The sequence below is a fragment of the Anastrepha ludens genome, chromosome 2 (genome assembly GCF_028408465.1).
Source record: "Anastrepha ludens isolate Willacy chromosome 2, idAnaLude1.1, whole genome shotgun sequence".
Classification (NCBI taxonomy): domain Eukaryota; kingdom Metazoa; phylum Arthropoda; class Insecta; order Diptera; family Tephritidae; genus Anastrepha; species Anastrepha ludens.
In genome coordinates, this window is record NC_071498.1 from 105,582,761 (window position 1) to 105,605,134 (window position 22,374).

Consider the following 22,374-nt stretch of genomic DNA (forward strand, 5'->3'; position numbering starts at 1 on the left):
TTTAAATACAAAAAGGTGGCAACATCCTTCTAATTTAATCTTAAACCCTCACCACTTACAGCCCTTAGGCTTTTCAATGGCTTAAAAGATGTAAAAATCGGGCCCGTAGTTTTTGGAGGTCTGTTTTCGAAGTCATTTTCAAGTGAACCAATAACGGATTATATACAGTTAGAAGGCCGAAAAAAGCGAATTTACCAGAATTTTTTCTGAGAAAACTTTTCAATTTATTGATCTAAAAATTATGTGTTATCTTTTAACTGTATTTTAAGACTTAGTATTAGTGAAAATATTTATTTGGAAAGGAGCTGTAGCTGATCTCCGGGAGTTCCTCTCAAAAAAGACGTTTTGCGGTGACCACTACATCTCTGAGCTGAATCCTCTGAAATTAAAAAACCAAGCAGATTTCGTTAAAGTAATGTTAAATTTAGTAATTAATCGAAGGAATAAGCAAAATAATTTTTTTTTTACAAAATAGCGGTTTCTATAAAAAAAATCGATTTTTGACCAAAATTTCGGCCTTAAAAAAATTTATCGGTGAGAAAAAATCTTCGATTAATTACTAAAAAAGAAGTTCGTGCTAAAATTTGAGACTGATCGGTTTAGCCGTTTTCGAGTAATGTTGTTCACCGACTTTGAAAACACCATTTTGAGAAAAACGCGTTTAAAATTTTAAAAGCACTTTCAAACACTCTGAAACGCCTTTTCAAATTTGTGTGTAACTTCGAAAATATTCACCGGAACGATATTAAATTTTCTGTGTGTATTCTTTACATTTTATGTACGTTAAGAAAATAAAATAAAAAAAATCGATTTTTTGAAAATCTAACTCTATAAATCAAGCACAGTATTATAGTTGCAGAAGTTTTACTGTTGCGAAATACCGTTAGATGGAATAATATTATATGTATATTGATGCATGTTTATTTTCAAGCAAAGTACAGTCTTCACTTGGATTATCAGAAACCCATGTGTTACTAGATCAAATACGGTTGCTTTAGTAACCATAAAAATTATTACATCTATTTAAGTGAACCGGACTGTATAAGTAATATACATACATATATGTATATTATATGTAAGTAAAGAAGAGAGGGAGATTTGCATTGTTTCCTTGTTAGTCTAAAAATATCTTGTTATATTAAAGTAAATATATTATTATATCAATACATATGTTAGTTCAGTGCCATTAATACGAATATAGTTAATAAAACCAATTATACAATTGAAAATAATATTTTCTGTATCACCACTGATTTTATAGATTTCGAACTGGAGTTTCGTTATTTAAAGTTAGATTAGCTAAGAGTTATTAAGCCATATTAAGCTATTCGTTTTATGTTGTTGTATGAAATTAGTTTGATGATTAAAATGAGTTGCAGAAAAATTATCATCATTTTTGAGCAAAAAAGGAAAATAGTAATTATCATTGATTGATTATCATTCGTGAGCAAAAAAAAAGATAATAATCGGAAATTTTTAACAAAAAAATTAAGATCTGATCATTATACAAGGAAAAAAAGTTTAATTAAAAACAATTTATTTCTCAAACAACGAATATGAAAAGATCAGAAAATAATTATTTATTCATCAAAACATTTTATTTGAAAATGATGATTGAATACTTATTTGTATTCTTGTTTTAATTAAATTTTATTTTTTTTTAACATATAATTTGTACCACATATCCCTTTTCCTTTAACACCTACGAAATATATAAACAGTTTGCCCCCTATGTGGGCACAAATATCTCCTCTGAAAAATATCCGAAACATTTATTTCGCCCAAGTCAGTCCCAGAAAATATTGCTGTGTTTCAGGATCAATCTCACTCGTTGAATTTGATGTTTTCGCTGGAGCCGAAATCGTACTCTTTATTCCGAGAAATATTGTATTCACTTTTTTCATTGAAAATCTGTTGCGGCACCTAAGGCACAGAGAAACAAATGTGGTCAGGGTTAATACTAACTTAATCCGCAAGCGTTGAACCACTATATTGCCTAGAGATCTTCCTAAAAGAACACAGCTGGCCAGATTGGTAGTAGTTACCGAACTAACTACTACTCACCTTTACTTGGTACAGTTTGCCAATTTTCAATTAAGTCCTAAATAAATATAATACAAACACATCCATACGTGAATATCGTAACTACTATAGGTGGGTCGGCTCGCGAATATATGTACATACATAGTACTTACTTAAGTATACATACGTATGTGTACGTATATACGTAGTTATGCATGTCAAATAAATTTGTGTCGCGTATGTTGAAGCCAAAATGAAGGTATATTCATATGTACAAACATACTAATATAATAAAGGGTTTTCCAATAACAGGTGTTACAGGTGAATGGATTGCGCTATCAAGAGATGATTAACGATTTTTTATGGCCAGAATTGGATGGTATTGATCTGGACAACGTTTATTTTCAACAAGATGGTGCTACGTGCCAAACAAGCAACGAAACCATTGATCTTTTACGGGAAAAGTTTCCGGACCGAGTTATCTCTCGAAGAGGATCGTGATCTTGTGATTTAACACCTTGTGTCTGTTTTTTTCTGTGGGGCCACGTGAAAGACAAGGTCTACGCCAACAGCCCAGGGTCGATCCCAGACCTCAAAGATGGAATTCGTGAGGCTATCGATGACAAAGGTCAGCCACTTTGCAATTCGGTTATGGAAAATTTCATGAAAAGGATATTGTCCTGTAAGCGTGGTCGTGGTGGTCATTTGCCTGATGTTATTTTCCACTATTAACGGCATACCTTCCACTTTATAATGAAATAAACATTCGATCATTTATATTAAAAAATATCATTTTTCTTTGAATATCAAAATAACACCTCTTATTGGAAAACCCTTTATTTTCGAATTTTTAACAATGCTTGCCCATATTCACTTACAAGAGGCGCTTGATAAGTTCACAGTATATTCTACTTGGTGAATGAAAAGTGCGGTGTTATATGTATATTTTCCAATCACCTACAATTGAAATATACCTTTTACGTTGTGTCTTTATGCTACTGAAAAGACAATAATAAATTTATTTTCAAAATCGCCGGAAAAACTTCGTTTCCGTAAATTTTTTTTTTAATTTGAAGAGGATATAATCACTGGGACCCAGGTGTGAAATTTGGAGTGGTAGCCGAGTACTGAGCGCGTTGTCTTTCAGAAACAACATTCCACGCGCCAAACTGCTATGTCTGTGCTATACGCCTCATGTGCCTGACCGAGTAAACTACCATAGTGATGGCCGTTCTTTGCAGTCCCTTTAGTCAAGTAATCAATTAGCAAAATTCCCTCACTGTCTAAGACAATGAAAGCCATCAAATCTGACGCCGACTCTTTCACTTAAAATTTATTTGGTGATATATTCCCCTTTTTACTACAGCATCGGTTCTTGCTTGAACTTATGGAGGCGAGAAATCAAACTTCATATATTATCCTTGCTTGAAATCTGGTTCGCACTGATGATTTTAGGTCTTATGCTGTTGTAAATTTCATCTAAATCACTCAGACACAACTCCAAAAAATCTTTAGAACTCTCCAATCGTCGCTGCTTGTCATGTAACGTTTCTCCAATTCATACTTTTCTTCCGCTACCATCAAAATTTAATTCTTCGATTAGCCAAAACCATATTTAAAACTTTTTAGACATTTTGATGGGTCACAGTTGAGTCCATTATATATTTGAAGGCGCAAAGTCGCCAAGAACCGATGATATTTTTTCAATAATTTGTTGCGTCATATTTTCTTTCTTAACGAGGAATTTTTGTTCGATCTCAAATATATCAGAGGTTATTGACCGAATGCGCCCGTTTTTTATACCATCCTACCTTGTGTACCTACATGTTTGCCAAGTTTCATTCAAATATATTAATTTTTGCTCGAGTTATCATGCGCATGGACGTATTCATCATTCTGGGCGTACCTACATATGTATAATTTGTACCTTGGTACCTACATATGTATAATTTTATATCTGTATCGATTCCTATATGATGTTACATACAATTTTTATGTGACCAAAATTATAAACCCTTTTGCACAAGTGCGCGGGTATAAAAATTTAATCTGTGCTGCCACTCAGTCTAGTAAAGACCAGTTGGCAATGCGATAGAGGTGAATACTAAGTTGTGCACAATGTAAGCGACAGTATCACAGCGCCACTTATAAACCTTTTTTTCTCCGCGGTTATTTGAGACGCAACAAGCCGGCAGAGATTCTCTCAAATTACTTGTGCCGTTTTATATGGTTCTTTTATGAAGATATTATTCATGAAAAAAAATTTATTTCTCAATTGATATTCCCTTTTCATAGTAGCCTTCAAACCTGTGGGAACCCGGATACCTACATGGCTATTGCAGCTATCTAATACAAAATATATTTCTGGTTTATATATATATATTTATACAATTTTTGTGTCATGTGCCCTTGTGCCATACCAATTTTAACTCAAATTATTATAAATTGAGAAGAACAAATAAATTATTCTTACTCGGTTCGCTTCGAAATTTGGTTTTGTATATTAAATGAAAGTAATAAAAGTGGTCGTATCTGGTTGAATACCGGCGTCACTGTGCCTATACGTTAACCAATAACGTTAACAACACTTTTATCTGTTGCGACGTTGTGTTGCTCGCTCTCATTGTAAGCATCACATAAAAAGTAGATAAAGAGTTGGCAACTCAACTTGCATGGTTGTATTCCACCGCATTTATTTCCTACATTACTGAGCATTGAATCAAATTACATTTACTTATGTTTTATAGTTTAAAATTGAATGTTTCTTGTGCAAAACAAAAACACCGCCAAAACTTCTACGTAAATAATAGTAAAGCGCAATCAAATGTAGTAAAATCATCCCAAGAAAACAATTATTTAATCACAAGGTTATTATACTTTTCTTTCGTTGATTTGATAGCTTCAGTGCGGTGAATGCAAACAGCTGTGCGTAAGCCAATTTTTTACAGGTATTGGAGTTACTAATCAGAAATTCTACAACTCGCATAACTTCATTGCTGTCCTCGCCATCACCTTTCATTATACTATTCCGTTATAGTGCAGTTAGCTCAGTGCAAATAGGGAATTTACGCAGCAAAACAAAAAAGTATACATACGTATCTGCAATAATTCGTTGTTATTTTGTGATTAGTATAACATATTTGGCAACAAAAATTTGTGAAAAACAAGTTGAACGCCTGGTTAGTTGCACTTTTCCTGGCGCAACGATCGCTATCTTGGTTGTAAAACGTTATTTTTGGAAAAGTGGAGCAGCGACAAAACTCAACAGCGACTAATTTTGCATTTGTAAGTAAGTGGAAGGTGGCAAGTGGTGATATTTGTGCAAAAATTTGTAAATGTCTGCTAAATGCACAGACGACCGATTAGAGAGGAAACAGAAAATATTCATTTTTTGAGTGTATTGATTTGGCAATAAAAAGTAGTAATACTATAAATTGGTTGTTGCAAATAATTGTGAAGTTATTTTAAAGTGATATAAGTTTCATGTGATTATTGAAATTGCAGTGCACTTACATTGCTAGGCTGTTGGTGATTACTAGACTGCTGACGGTAAACGAACGTCTCACTTTTGGCGAATTTAGGCCTAAAAAAGTTTTTATACATACTATGTAGGTAAAATACTGCTGGAGTAAAAGGCCTTACCGCATGAAAAAATGGATTGTTCCTCTATTTAGATCCGACAGTCGTCAGAAATTAATCATTTTGAGGAGTCGCCCGACTGACAAAAGGAGCATGACGTCACTTCTTGTTTAGTATCTTGCATAGGTGCCAGGAATTTACAAAAGAGTTGCGTTGTAGTGCTCAAAGCCTCGCGTAGTAATCTTATAGTTACATACACTACTGTTCAAAACAAAAGCAATAAGTGCTTAAAAACTAAAACATACATAAAAAAAAAAATAAATAATTGGCGCGTACACTTCTGTTAGGTGTTTGGCCGAGCTCCTCCTCCTATTTGTGGTGTGCGTCTTGATGTTGTTCCACAAATGGAGGGACCTACAGTTTCAAGCCGACTCCGAACGGCAGATATTTTTATGAGGAGCTTTTTCATGGCAGAAATACACTCGGAGGTTTGCCATTGCCTGCCGAGGGGCGACCGCTATTAGAAAAATGTTTTTATTAATTTTGCCTTCACCGAGATTCGAACTAACGACCTCTCGGTGAATTCCGAATGGTAATCACGCACCAACCCATTCGGCTACGGCGGCCGCCATACATATGTGTATAGAATTTTGGATGGGCAGGACTATAAACAAAACTTATTCAAACATTAAACATGCGAAAAAAGCAAATATCTCGCCAAGGTAATAAGCACACTGAGCTTTATTAATAGGTTTGTTCATCTATATTTTTTAGCAATAATCTGCAGCGACAGCTTAACAGATAAACTTTTTTGTAGAGAAAAAAAGATCAGTAAAAGTAAATGAAGAGAAAAACAATAAAAATTAGACATTTTCTGCTATACTATTACAAAATGTTATTTTAGTTGGTGTGATAAAAAATGTAAAAATTTATTGTTACGGTTTGGTGTGACATAAATATTAAAACCGACAGTCATGTGAATAGCAAGCATTTTACTAGTAAAAATTTGCAGCTATCACATGTTGTTACACTCTCATTTTCCTTCATCTTGCAAAGCTTGCCAGTAAAAATTTGCCACAATTTTTTTTCTTCAAGATAATCAGGCTTAGTTCTTGGAAAGTTAAACTTTAATGCTAAACACTTTAGAAATTTCAACTATATCAACTCATTCTAATGTGCTTTGTTCGTTCCCTTGCAGTTCCATGAGATTGTGCCCGATATGGATGATACCGATTACATGATGTTCAACGAGAAGCAATCTATACGCGAATCGGCGCGTTCATTAAAAAAATATGGTAGTACATGTTGTAATCATAATTTGCGTAATAATGAGACTCTGATACGGCATGACGTCGAAAAGACAGACACACTGCAGGGTATTGCACTGAAATATGGATGTTCGGTAAGTTATTTAATTTAAAAATTAAAGCTTTTGAACATTATTTTCATTTAAATTTTCTTTGTACATTTACATAGATAGCATCTATGTATAATGTGCATATGTACTTGGTTTGGTTGCAAACACAGTATCGATTAAACTTTATTTGGCCTTTAAACAATGTACACACAAACATTCCTATACGTAATACTTTTTGATACTTGACGCTGCATTTTTGTTTTTAAATAACAAATCATAAATATTTGTCGATCTAATAATAAGCACCAAAGCGATACTGCTCGATTTTGGTACAACTGCATTTCATGAAAGAAGTTAAGGCACAAATCAAGCTGAAGCTTTTTTTTGTTTTTTGCCAAAATCAAGTTATTTTTAACTGAGTGGGAAAACCAGTTGTAGCCAAAAAGTTTATTTAGTCATTTGGTGCACAACACCACCATACTTCGACTTCGTGGTGTTTTTTGATTCCCATGCAAAATACCTACACCTCCAGCTATGCTGGTGAACACATATAAGCAATGTTCTGCAACTTATTGTTGCAGTAATATAATTTGCATAAATTAAGTAGGCTTAAAAAATTATTCTGCGAATATCAGTGTATTTGAAAATTTGGGTTAATCATCAAATTAAAAATATTTTCTTTGCTCTCTTAATAAAAGACAAATTTAATGTCGACGTCAATTTAAAAGTTTTATCTCAAACTGAGATTTGAGCTACTTGGAATAAATTCAAAAATGAGTATGTATAGAGAATAAGTCGACGTATATGATAGCAAAGTTAAATAAGATAAGATTGACTAGAAATTTTGTTTACTTACCCACTTTCATTGCGCTGAGTCTGCAGTATTTTTTCCGCCTTGTTTAAATGTTACTGAATGTTTCTGGCGTTTGACGTTACTGCCCATATGTATTTATATGCTTTAGTTCTCATGCTGTGTTTACTTTATGCTAAGTAAAATAAACGTATGCCTTGCACATGAATTTGTCAAATGTAAGGGAGAATGGGGAGTTTTGAGACGGGTTTTGTTTTTGGACCCGTATTACTCAAAATCTTAATATTCTGCATATGTCAACGATGGAATCTTTAGTCAATGAATACTGGAAGCTATTGGTATGGCCTATTTAACAAAACTACAATTTTCCTTAAAATTAAAATTGTATATAATCATATTAAATTTAATACAAAATACAAAAATGTGGGGAGTTGTGAGACACCATGGCTTAAATCAATAAAAATGACTTATTTTAGTTGTTAGTTCTTTATTAAGATGAAAAATAAAAAAGAAAAGACAATTATTATAAAAAAGTGTATAAAAAATGCAATGCCATCAATCTGATGATTCGCAGTGAGAACATGTATAATAACCAGTTCGTAAATTGGCGCACTTTAGGTGCACAGCTCGATCGCATACATTGCAATGAATGGAGTTGTTTCTGCTTAACTTAAAACAATAAAAACTCAAATTTAACCAAAAATTTCATGATATATATACAAACAATGCATGAATATTGCGAGGTACTTATGAAAGATGCGTTAAAACGTCGAAAAAAATGGTGTCTCACAACTCCCCACATTTGTTGTCTTACAACTCCCCAAATCGTTTTTTTTATAAATGGCCGCGTAGTCATAAACACATGGAACGTTCATGCCCAAGTGTAAATAAAGTGTAAATTCAAAGCTAATAGGACAATTAATAATTTGTATATATTAAGATTTGCAATTCGCTTCAACAACTGATCGAATGTATCGCAAAACAAATGATGAAAAAAACTTACCGAGAAGTTCCAAAACACAGTAACTGGAGAGACGCGTCGAATGCGTGTAAATATGGCCAATGCTAGCTGAAAAGTGAGATCGCATCGAGAACACTTGTTGACACTTAAAATCGAATGTAAACAAATGAATAATGCCGAAAGGTAACAATGTCTCACAACTCCCCATTTTCCCCTATAAAATGCTAAAGGGTATTTTTATATAACTTTGAGTTGGGTCTTATATAATAATAAATGACAATCCTTTTTAAAAATATTTATGTTTTCGATATATTGATATAGGAATTCAGAAAATCACTAAGCTTTCGATTGCGGCTTATTAAAAGAATAATTTTCTAAAAATAAATGACACTCTATTCGCAAACTTAATTTTTTGCATCTTGATGTTGTCAATTGTATGCCACCAACGAACGGCAGAGTTTTTGTCAATATTTTTGCTGAGGGTTGAACGATGCCTGGAAAAAAATAAAATAAAAATTGTATGCCTTACCACAGGGCTGTCACAATGGGTCCGTTGTGATAACGCTTTGAATTGGCTTAACGTGAAAAACGTACCGTGATGCTACAATGAAAGTATTGTCACATGTAAAAAAAAAAAAACGGATATTCTTGTCGTGAAAGCAAATATTATATTTCGTTGTGCATAAACAGGTTTTTATTGGTTATGAATTATATTATAAAATGAATGCTTATTGAAGCGAAAGAGTGTTTTAATAGAATTTGTGGTAGTAGTGCAACTATATTTTCGAGATCGAGACGCACATTCATTTTTCTGGACAACTTGGTTAAGCCTAGCCTTTTCTTTACTCTTTCAAGCCCTTATCGCAAAGATGAGGGTGTATTTTAATTGACACAATTAAGTTAAATTCCATTTATTTTTTGCATTTAATTTGGTATAATCAAAAACCATCGATAAAAATTTGTGCGATACAAAATTGTTCTTCTTTAAATAGTTGTAATTTTCGCTGCACTTGCCACACAGCAAAAGTAGAAAGTTGCCAGTTTTTGTGTATTCCGACATGGCGTGCGGCACGAATGTTGCGCCGTCGAATCAAATACACACAATCTATTTTGCTGTCAGTCAAATTTGTTGCCGCAATGGACCCATTGTGACGGGCCTATTATATCCACATCGGGGTCCGTGACCGGGTTTGTTTGTGCGTGAAATACCTATAGTAGGTGTTGGAAACATTTTATAACGAAAATACAATATAAATGTTCTGAAGTATTTCACTTTTATGTAAGTATGTACATATATTAACATGCTACGATGGCCACTTGAAAAGACCGTACAACACACACCAAGTTTCAACCAGATCGGTTTATTTCCTTGTGTTTGGCATTTGTTTGCATGGTGGAAGTCGAATGATTTTCCTTTTCCATCACGACAACGCACCAGCTTAGCAGTTGTGGCCGCAAAATTATTGGAAATATGATTCCAACTCATTTCACATCTCCCTATTCTCAATCTTGACTCCCTCACAATACTATTTGCTCCCCTAGTCGAAAAATGGCTGGCGGAAAAAGATTTTATTCAAAGGAGGTGATTGCAGAAACGAATTGCTATTTTCCAGACTTGAATAAATCCTATTATTCGGAAGAAATCAACAAACTAACAAACAATGGCGTTGGACGAAGTGTATACGCCTAAAAGGATACTTAGTCGAAAAATAAAATGCGTTTACCTCAAACAATTTTCTTAATTGGCGCGATAACCGCTTATGCGATTTTGACCGAATTTAACAAAGCGCGCCAGTCGTTTCTTTCTCGTGCTAACCGGCGCCAGTGGAACACACCAAGTCAAGCCAAGTCTTTCTCCACCTGATCTTTCCAACGCAGAGGAGGCCTCCCTTTTCCTCCGCTACCACCAGCTGGTATCGCATCGAATACTTTCAGAACCGGAGCGTTTGTATCCATTCGGACGACATGACCCAGCAAACGTAGTCGCTGGATCTTTATTCGCTGCGCTATTTCTATGACGTCGTAAAGCTCATACAGCTCATCGTTTCATCGCCTGCGATATTCGCCGTCGCCAACCTGCAAAGGTCCATAAATCTTCCGTAGGGTCAAACAATTAAGTTGTTTTTATTTTCGCACACACTTTTCAAACGACCCTCGGGAAGATATATTGCACATAAAATCTTAAATCGAATGTAAATAATAATAACCAGTTCTAAAGTCAATCGTTTCAATAAATAAAATGATAAGAATTAAATTTTAAATATGAATTATTATTTTTTTTAATTACTTGCTCTCATGCTATGCTTCATTTCGCTTTATTAAAACGCTGCTAAGTTCTGTTTTCCAATTTTTGCAGGAAAGTATATAAATCGTTCAGTAATTTTCTTCGAGCACATATTTTGCAACATCTCTAATTTAAATATTTGCGGATTCCAAGCTAAAACAACTCCAAACGAATCGATTTCCACAAAGTTGATAAACAATTTTTTTATTCTTCAAGATTTATGACATGTTCGGTGAGAACTCTGTACTTAGGAAAGTTGCTTATCCCTGATTAAAAACGTTTGGAAAACAGACAACTGCATTTATTGTTTTTCTTGCATTAAAATAACAAAAGTGGACTTAGCAACTTTTCACGCTAAATTGTTAATCATATCATATAGAATACATATATATATGTATGCATGCACATATTACATACTTAAATATATGCATAACGACTATCAAAGGCCATCGAGCGCTGCCGCCATCAATCATCGTCTGCACGTGTATTGTAGCGAAGTCTGTGATTTGCGATGACCAGATATGGGCAATAATTTCAAATCGTCCTATTGAAAATTTAATACATTTTTTTATTTATTAAAATATGCAATATGTATACATTTATTTACTTAATATATATATTATAGTATCTATATATGTACGATTAAATGTATTTATAATTGATGCGCTTTGAAAAAAAAAGCTAAGTAATCAATCGCTTGTCATTTTTCTGATTGACAGACGGAGCAGATACGTCGCGCCAATCGCCTCTTCGCCTCGGACAGCCTGTTTTTGCGTCAGTTTCTTTTAGTGCCAGTGGATAAGTCGTCGCCATATTACCCGAAAGCAGATGAAAATAATCCACTAGAAATTAGTTCCAACAACACTGAACAACAAAACAACATAAATACAGAAAATGACGTAAATAATGTGAATGCAACAGATGTAGCAGTGAATGCAACTGCGGATCCGCTTGGAGTATTCGCCGCAGCAACCATTTGCGTTGACTCAACAAATAATCCACGTCCATCCACGCTGCCAGCTCGTCCATACTCAATTGCCGGTGAATTATTAGTGCAAAACAGTGACGATGATGTCACGCTAAACAATCACAGCAGCAGTAGTAATAAACAAAGTAAATCGCTTGATTCTGTGGTGACCATGACACCGGAGGAGGAAAATCGTAAATGTATAAATGAGTTTTTAAGCAAAATAGATTCAACCATTTCCGAGTCGCGGAAATATGTAGAAAAGTCGAAAGAGTAAGTGTCTTTATATATAAATATTTTACTTATTTTATTAAAGTTTTATAAAATATGAACACGGTGGCGCAAAATTAATCATCCAATTTTGTTATTAAATAACTTTTTTACAAAATAAAAAGAAATGATTTTGAGTGATGAAAATAATTGGCGCGTACACCCTTTTGGGTGTTTGGCCAAGCTCCTCCTCCTAATTGTGGTGTGCGCCTTGTTGTTGTAACACAAATGGAGGGATCTACAGTTTAAGCCGGCTCCGAACGACAAATTGTTTTTATGAGGACCTTTTTCCTGGCAGAATACACTCGCAGAGCTGCCATTGCTTGCCGAGGGACGACCGCTATTAGAAAAAATGTCCTATCATTTTGTTGTTTAATGCTCGGAGAATCGCACCTACGATCTCCCGAATGGTAGTCACGCATCAACCCATTCGGCTACGGCGGCCGCCACAGCTGTTTGTTAACAAGTGTCGGATATGAATGACGCGACGCCATTTGCAAAACATATAAATTTTACGATAAGATGATTAATTTTGCGCCGTCTTGTATTTTACTTAGAGATGCAAAATACTGAACTTTTTTTTTATTTATTTAGTTTAATTATTCAATTTGAATAATTTTGGCGTTCAACACACATTTGGTAATTCGAGGTAATGAGTAGTGAATCTGACAAAGTAATCCCAAAAGTATACTATACTAAATTTAGTATTAGAAGTAGAAGCTTGAAGTGATGTTGGAAATCACTATGTTTTTGGGTGGATATCATAGCTTTGGTACTAAAAATAAATGTAAATCCGTAGGACGATCGTGGTTCCAATAGCTCTCTAGTTGAAAACCATTAATGCCTATCTTTATGCAAATACTTTCTATGTCGTCTTTTGCATCCCTACAAGTATTTTCGTACTAAGGAAACAAAACTATTTTTGCTGTATCAAAATTCTAAGTAAAATTAGTTTTGAGTAAATCAACTAATAAATGCTATTTGTTTAGTAAATACAGTTTTTTATATAAAATTTTTATCTTTATCAATTTCGATTACAGAATGATTACCAGCCAAAGTGACAACGATCTGTTTGTTACCACCGATTTTGTGCAGCACAGACGTAACAATCACTTGAACAATTCGTACAAAACGAATCGGCAAAATCATCAAAATCATCAGCGGCATAGCTCTTCGGGCAGCACATCGGACACAGCTCAGCTATTAAATACCACACAAACGCGACACGTGCAAAAGTCGCTAAAACGACTGGAAAAGCAGCAGGATGAATTTTTCGAATTGTAGCACACAAATCGAAACGACATTGCCTGCAACCCTCTGAATGCCGCTTATAGAAATTTTAATATTAGCTATAATGAAATTAAACATTTGAAATTGTAATGATAACTTAAATGATTATGGCAGCAAACGTGAAGAAAGCCCCTATTATTAAGAGTATAACGCAAATATTTTATACTATATACACATGTAAACAGTAGGATGGAAAATTGTTTAAATGTTGAAAACTGTGTTAAAAACTATTACAAAATAAGAAGGATGGGCCATTTTAAAATTGATTGGCTATAATTTACATACATATACACTCAACTGCTGTTACTTCTTGCACTTGAATACCGATACTACAACGGGTAGTTCAACAGAAATTAAGAAACCATGATAAATAGCAAATTTATTAATAACATTAAGTTTGATTTATAAAATGCTTTAATGTTCTTAAGCAAAGATTCGCCAAGATAACGTAACGTGAAAATGAAGTGAAATGAGTATAAATTTTTGTTTTTAAGTGGGTATGTATTGTGTATGCAATCAACTGACATATATGTATATAATGTATTTATAAAGTATCCATTTTTATTTACTGTTTTGTATTTATATTTTATTCCGTTATACATAAATACATACACATATTCGAAATTTTAGCCTTAGTTTCAAGCGCAGCTTTGAATTTTTTTCTATTTTATTTCTAATCATGTGTTAAACACTGAAGAGTATTAAAATAACATAAATTTTTATTTTGAAAAAAAAAAACGGTGGCTTTTCATTTTATTTTTTGAAAGATTTATTTCTTACATTACCGAAACTATCGCGGCTAATATCCGGCCAAGCAAAGACACTACAGTCGTAACCAAAAAAATGGAAGGTAGATTAAAAAGATCGGTAACAAATTACCTGTGAACTAAAAAAAAATCTACAGTCATTGAAAACACGCAAACGAAGTTATTGAAAATGATAAAAAGACAAAGCAATTTAACTTGTTTTATTTTATTTTTATTTTTAAACCTAAAATGCGTTACAATATTTTTGAACGTTTTAAAATTAGTATTCGGCATTTTCGTTATCGCTTTCATCGTCATTAGAAGTTTTCAATTTTTTTGATGGTTAAACATGAATTCATATGTTAGATATATAGATTTAGGTTTTTCAACGTCAATGTCTTTCAGCGGAAAGCAGCCTAAGAAATCAAGAGATAAATCCAAAGAAATACCGTTTTTTTTGTTATTTTGAATCAATTAGTTGTGGAAGTTTTTTCCATTTACTTTCAACAAACTTGTTTCCTTTGATGTTTATAACAGTTGGCGTAATTTTGACCGGTGCGACTTGAATCATGAAAAGCTTTGTGCCCTCAACTTTATCCATTTGAATATTTTGCGATGCCAGGTTATTCTTGAATTTATTGAATTTTGTTTACAATTCGCGCAAGTCACCGATAAAACCTTCGAATATTGCCTTAAACCACTGGGCACTTTTCCCGCGCCAATTATATTGAACAGTTGAACATGCCAAACACAACAAAATTTTTGCATTTAACAGGTTTTAGTGTTAGATAAGTTTACATATTTTACTTCTCATTAAAAGCAAAAGAATGTGCACATTTTGTTTTTTAGTGCAGGCAAATTTTTGCCAGTTTTCGTGCTAAAAATTTAGGTGCTAAAAATGGGCCTCAGCCTATTAAAAAATTAAGGAAATCATGAAAAATTAGGGAAAGCGGTAGTCATGATTTTGTTAGGAAATGAATGCGGTCAGCAGAACGGCACACACGCTCAGCCCCACCCAGCTCCATTTTAAGTCGATTGAAAAGATCTTAAGGTGAAAGTACACAATTCCATTTTATTCTATTTTAACGACTTAGAAATTCATCATTAACCAGTTATTGCACTATTAAAAAACTGGATACGAGAAAGTAGTACCGTTGAGAAGAAACAAAAGCGATTAATTTTTAAGTCAGTGATTGTAAAAAATAGATCACCACATAGTGAAGTTTCTCAAATAGTAGAAAGGGCAAGAAAATCTATGCTGTGTTTAGGCAACACCTTGACACTCCTATAACATATTATTTACTTTTTTTACACTTTTCTCAAAAGAGGACACCTCCCACAAGCGGACAAATTTTTCAGTACCCGCTTAAGAGAGCGCACGCTGTAATTCAATTGAAGTAGCCAGAGTTGATAAGCAGAAGGCATCGTGTTCTGCTGTAGCAACGCCATATCATTTACTTCTTTGATGACTCACCAAGAAATGAAGGGTGAGTGGTTGAAAAGTACCCTCATAGTATTGATCTTACACCCTCATACTATTATTTGAATGCGTCTCTGAAGAACTAATAGAAAATATAAAATATATTTGCACCAATTTTTCGCTCAAAACCCCTCGATAAACATCAATTCATTATTTAGTAAATTTCATAAAAAAATATGAAAAGCTGTTTAAACTTTGCTCAAATTTGTTATCGAACTTCTTAGGCTTTTTAAAATAAGGAAGTGTTAATGCTTTCAAGCAACACTTATTTTAGATACGAAACAATATTCTTGATAGTCCTGAATCAACAGCTGGTCAAGTGCCGCAGGAGTCTTTCAAGTAAGGCGGGATTTATTTCAAGTAAAGCGGGATTTCAGATCGCTTTATTGGCCTCATTGGAATATCGATCAATCTAGACAGACATTTAAATATTATAGCATACGTTAATATTATCTTTTTATTTTAATCTTTTTTTTTCAATTTAGTGCTTCCATTAATATACTCGTGTACGTACACTCATTTGCACATCCATAATTTTACAACACAGTCTATTTTACCTCAAGTAAATACAGGGTGGGCCAAATAAAACCTACTAATGTTAAACACAAATAACTTTTGCAATAATCATTTATTTTGGTTAATTGTTTTTATACTTTGAATATATTTTATGGAAATTATGTTTGAAATATTACATCAGACAAATGTGCACCATTTTTCTCGATACAAAGATTGGCTCTTTTTAACGCGTTTTCCATTACACCACATAATGTTTCTGGTTGAAGTCTCAGTATTTCGTCTCGAATATTTTGCTTCAGTTGTCTACTATTCTCTGATTTATTAAGATACACTTTGTCTTTTAAATATCCCCATAAAAAGAAGTCGGGCGCAGTCAAATCTGCCGAACGAGGTGGTCAAGGGAAATCTGAATTTTTGGAAATCAGACGTTCGTCAAAAATTTCACGCAGCAGGTCCATAGTTTGCCTAGCAGTATGCGCAGTTGCTCCATCTTATTGAAACCACAAATTAGGATACTGCTCCGCCATTGGCCGCAAAAAGTTTTCAATCAATGTTCTGTAAGAAGCTCCTGAAATCGATTCGGACGTTTCATCCTAATCTTCGAAGAAATATGGACCGATAACTCTAGTGACCATAAGACTGCACCAAACAGTACATTTAGATGGGTGCAACTGATGTTGGTGTGTTGCCCTTGGATTTTCAGAGCCCCACAATCTGCAGTTTTGTTTGTTGCCATAACCATTTAAATGGAAATGCGCTGTTCTGATCTGGAATTAAAATGTTGCCGATATTTACGCTGCGTTAGAACAATTGATCGTTGACAAGAATAGAAAAACTCGATAATTTTAACGTGTTGTGTTGTACTATAGGGTTCCATAATAAATTTCCAACAATTCAATTATAACCTACAAAAAGAGAAAAATAAATATGTCAAAAAATAAAAAAGTTATTTGTGCTTAACATTATTTTTTTTATATATTTGGCCCACCCTGTATTTGCCTTGGTGTAGTGAAAACTGAAATCTACAAATGTACCTTAAATCTTTCCGACGACTTCATAATTTTAAGAATTAAAAAAATGCCAAGAAGCTCGTTTCGGCTTCCGCAATTTTTCGACAACAAAGTTGAAGCTAACTTTTAGATGCGACATTTATGTAACTCGACAGCAAATAGGAATATTTTTATGAAATTATGATGAAAATGATTTCATTGAATGTTCGTAAAATTGTTTTTGATTTATTAATTGTCGATATTTTGTTTGTATTCATAAAAGAGTGAACTAAAAATTAGGTTTATGAAGTTATTAGAGTTTGCACATTAAATAATTCACACCGCGACCAAATGGTAGCACATCGATATTTTCAACCTTTTTTTTTAAAGTTCAAATTTTTAGAAAAGTATAGCTTTTAGTTTAACAAAAATCATATAAGCCCAATTTCAAATTTTATAAAATAATTGGAAAAATTCCTCAAACTTTTCATCCCTCTTCCACGGTTTTTGATTCGAATTTCTAGAAAGATTTTTAGGTATGCAATTTTATAGCTCCATAAAATTGTTATAAAAAATTGCAAGTTTGAAGTTAAAAAATAGTCATGCAGCTGTTATATGGAGAAAATGCGTAGCACGACTGGAGGAAATTGTGTAACTCAAGGGCATTTTTCAGCAACTTTAAATTTATAGCAAAATTGATAGAAAAAATTATAGAAAAATAAAAACAAGTTTGCGTACCTTTTCAAATTTTGAGAAAAAAATTTAAACGTCGATTTAAATGGATTTTGTTCGACAAGGAGCTACATTTTTATTAAAAAAATAATGAACATTCAATCAAAAATAATAATAATAATTACTGGTAAAACAGTTGATGTGCCCTCGATTTGGCGCGCACTGTACATAGGCACATATGCACATATATCTGTGGTGTTTTAAATTTTTACGTACAAGGTGGCGCAAAATTAATCATCGAATTTCGGTTTTGAATAACCTCTTTACTAAAAAAACAGTGATGCGAGTGAGAAAGTGGCGCAAAAAAAAACATCCAATTTGGTTTTCGAATAACTTTATTACTAAATAAAAAACAAAAAGATTTTAAGTAATAGAAATCTTTATTTTGACCTTTACGTGCTCCATTTATTGTGTATTTGTATACTGCAGCTATCTAGTTCACCAGTGTCAAGTATGTTTTATTAAGGGGTTTTATACAGTTAGAAGGCCGAGAAAGCGAAAAGCGAATTTTCCAGAATTTTTTCTGAGAAAACTTTTCAATTTATTGATCTAAAAATTATGTGTTATCTTTTAACTGTATTTTAAGACTTACTATTAGTAAAAATATTTATTTGGAAAGGAGCTACAGCTGATCTCCGGGAGCTTTTCTCCAAAAAGACGTTTTGCTGTGACCATTATATCTCTGAACTAGATCCTCTGAAATTAAGAAACCAAACACATTTCGTTAAAGTAATGTTAAATCTAGTAATTAATCGAAGAAACAAGCAAAATAATTTTTTTTGACAAAATCAGCCATTTCTAAAAAAAAAAATCAATTTTTGTCAAAAGTTTTGGCCTTAAATTGCTTATAAAAAAAATTTATCGGTGAAAAATTATTTTCGATTTATTACTAAAAAAGAAGCTCGTGCTAAAATTTGAGACTAATCGGTTTAGCCGTTTTCGAGTAATGTTGGTTACCGACTTTGAAAACACCATTTTGAGAAAAACGCGTTTAAAATTTGAAAAGCACTTTCAAGCACTCTGAAACGCCTTCTCAAATTTGCGTGTAACTTCGAAAATGTTCACCGGAACGATATTAAATTTTTTGTGTGTATTCTTAAATATACATATGTACATTAAGAAAATAAAATTAAAAAAACATCGATTTTTTGAAAATTCTAACTGTATATAACCCCTTCATATTGCAAAACTTATAAATCTATCGATCAAGTGATTAATTTTGCGCCACCTTGTATAAGTAGCACACGTTAGAAATTTTAATGACTGCTAATGATTTTAAACTCCATTTTAATAAAAACGAAATTATAGTATCAACTGTTTTTAAGCAAGTTTCATGGAAAGTTTGCCGAAAGAAACGCATAAACGACATAAATTCAGCTATGCGATTGAATTATAATTAACTGCGAATTTCCACAGCTCAATGCCTCATACCAGCCAAAATAAAACATTTATGCACCTATACGTAATGAAATATGAATTTCGCATTCATATGAATATTGGACGGAACCTTGGTACGACACCATCTTCAGCTATTGAAATGTATCGGTTACTATGTTAAAAAAATAATATTATGTTAGGCTCCGTCAAAGCGCAGATCTATTGCATGCATGGTTCCTTGACTTGTACCTTAATTATGTGAAATGATTTCATATTTAGATAGAAAACAAATGTAACAATCACGCTACTACAAATGAAGAAGCTTATGACAACTTACAAAAAAATATAATAATAAATAAAACGTAATCCTTACAAAAAAAAAGTTCTTTATTTAACGAGGTTTTTCTTCTTAGTTTATATAGGAACATTTCTGTTTACAACAAATGTTTGGATAACTTTTACTGTAATTCAGTGGATTCGGATGTCCAGCATTCGTGCCATCTCTACGGTGACCGCCCGGGTGGTCTAGTGTGAATTATTCTGCCATTCATCACCATACTTGCTATGCGTTCGCTCGACATTCTGCGAACAAGATCTCTCCATATTTTCCTTCTTCCTCTTATCCACCGGCTTACGTCTGTTACATCACAGGTCTCTCCAATTTCGACCTTTGGTCTTCTATTATACAATGCGTATACTGTTATTGTCCGTAGTGTTTTCATTTCGACAGTGCTAATATACTGCTCGGTTATGGAAATGTCTGCTCTTGTTTCCGCCACATATGTTAGAATCGGTCGAATGCATGCTTTATACATACATATATTCTTATCTTGCTTTCAATGTTCATGTATTTGTTCTTTCATAACGCCAATCTTAGGCAGCCCGATAGTGTTGCTGCTTTGTTTCCCGCAGTCTTCACTTCTTTCCTTAGATCCTTACTGCTGGTAATTTGTGAACGCATGTATGTGATCTCCATAACTTTTTCTATTGACTTATTGTTGACCGCCAGCTTGCATCTTTTTGGCTGTTTGGATATTACCGTTACCTTGATGTCTGCGTGTTGGTTGCGTGTTGGTCTTGGTGTCTGTTGTGAAGGTTGAAGCCACTTTCTCAAATTTGAACATTAATCTCTGCCGTTCATCTTCTGCTGTCAGCACAACATCGTCTGCGAAGTATATTATTTTAAATTCACCAGTTGTCATGCGGAAACCCGATGAGCTGTTTATATATAGGATGGTTAAGTTTCAAGGGCCGGTGTTGATTTTGAATAAAATACAATTTTTTTAAGAAATAATAAAAAATATCGGCCAAATGGTCGCCGTGGCCTTGGCGGCACACCTCCAAAGACCACCAAATGCAAATAGTTCCTTATCTAAAGGGTGGTTCAGTTTCAAGGGCCGGTGTTGATTTTGAATAAAATACACTTTTTTTAAGAAACTATTGTCATTTCTCTTTATTATGATAATATTGGTATGGCTCAATTGTGCATGGAACAAAATATCAGCTAAATAGCCGCCGCGGCCTCGGCGGCACACCTCCATCCGATGCTCCAAATTTTCGATGACGCTGAGGCATAATTGAGGTTCTAAGCCGTTAATGTGCCGAATTATCTCATCCTTTAGCTCTTGAATTGTTGCTGGCTTATTGACGTACACCTTTTCTTTCAAATAACCCCAAAGAAGGAAGTCGGCCTTTGAAATTTAACCACCCTTTACATATGCACTATATGTTTGTAAAATTGAGTATCACAAACGTCTAGAGTTTCAACAAAGGTTTTCGGTAGCTCCTTTACAGTAATTTTTCCACAAAAACTGGAGTAAGTAGCAAGTTTTAATGTTTATATGAGCTTTAATTTTCCAAGAAAAACAATTTTATTTGCCGTTTCCACATTTTAATGTCAGATTTTCTCAGTTTCATCATAAGTTATTTTATTTGACCATTGGTCTTCAAAGACATAGACGGTCTTATCCAATTTTTCCTCATAAAGCTCTGCATACCTCGAAGGAATAATGTTTTATAGTATATCCCTGACAACATTTCTCGATGGTTTAAACTGCATTCTCATTTTTGTAAATTTCGATATGTGAATGAAATGATACATTGGGGGGTTGCAATGGAGGTGAGGTGAGTAAGTTATATGGCTGCACACCACCAGATTTCATTTTCAGGTCGCCCATCTTTTCATAATTTCATTCCATAATTTAAAGAAAAATCTAAGTTAGTTTCGTATTCATTTCTTGAAAAGTTACAACGATGTGTTTTTTGTTAAGAGGATTACCTATTCAGTAATATGCATGGAATATCCCCATCCAGTCATTTGGCGAGAACCCACAGACCACGTTTCCCGACGTAAATTCTGTTGACAAGTTCTACCTATGCTGAAAAATCATCAACTGCCAAAGACAAGGAACTATCTGCATCTCCGAAACAGAATTGCAATGAACAGCGTGTAACGGGTGGTGAACAGCTGTTCTACTCCCGTCGGAAAATTCTGTCGCTTAAGCGCAATTGTGACGGAGACGGTTTTGTGGATTACACTTTGTTGTTTCAAATTCATTTTATTTTCGTTTACTATATTTGTGAAGCAACACGATGAAGCTCATTGTCACGAAAAAATACTTCTTTCTAAATTATTGATATTTTGCGGGTTTACTTGTGCAAATCGAAAAAAGCGACGGCAAGTAAAGTGCCACCTCTGCAATTCTGTTCAATTAATTGCATGCAATTAAATGTATTTTAATTTCGACAGCGGTACCCGTCAGCCCGTTACCCGCTGTCCCCTACAAATCTGCTTAGCAAAATATGAGCAATCTTCTATCACAAAATGTTCTTTTGTATTATCATAACAGTGTATCTATAGGTACATATGTATATCTCCCCTTACACGCGTGACAAATTAAGAACAAAAGAATTAGCAGATATTAAATTTGCTAATCAATTATATTTAATATTATTGATGTTTGTTTATTAGTAGGCAGTATTTACACAAATAT

At 33.6% G+C, this 22,374-nt stretch overlaps 1 protein-coding gene across 5 annotated transcripts in view; it reads left to right on the forward strand.

Annotated features, from left to right (window-relative positions):
* Window positions 1–14,196, forward strand: part of LOC128855029 (probable serine/threonine-protein kinase DDB_G0271402) — a 70,577-nt gene extending 56,381 nt beyond the window's left edge. For 2 of the 5 annotated variants that reach the window (XM_054089594.1, XM_054089595.1), the window contains exons 2-4: window positions 6,800–7,003; window positions 11,734–12,254; window positions 13,292–14,196. In XM_054089594.1, coding sequence (XP_053945569.1) covers window positions 6,800–7,003; window positions 11,734–12,254; window positions 13,292–13,535 — 969 coding nt within the window. In that variant the 3' untranslated portion in view covers window positions 13,536–14,196. Of the gene's footprint in view, window positions 1–4,902; window positions 4,971–5,011; window positions 5,312–6,799; window positions 7,004–11,733; window positions 12,255–13,291 lie in introns of those variants that run through there. The other 3 variants (XM_054089597.1, XM_054089598.1, XM_054089596.1) reach the window with 3 other exon arrangements.
* The last annotated feature ends 8,178 nt before the right edge of the window (window positions 14,197–22,374 follow it).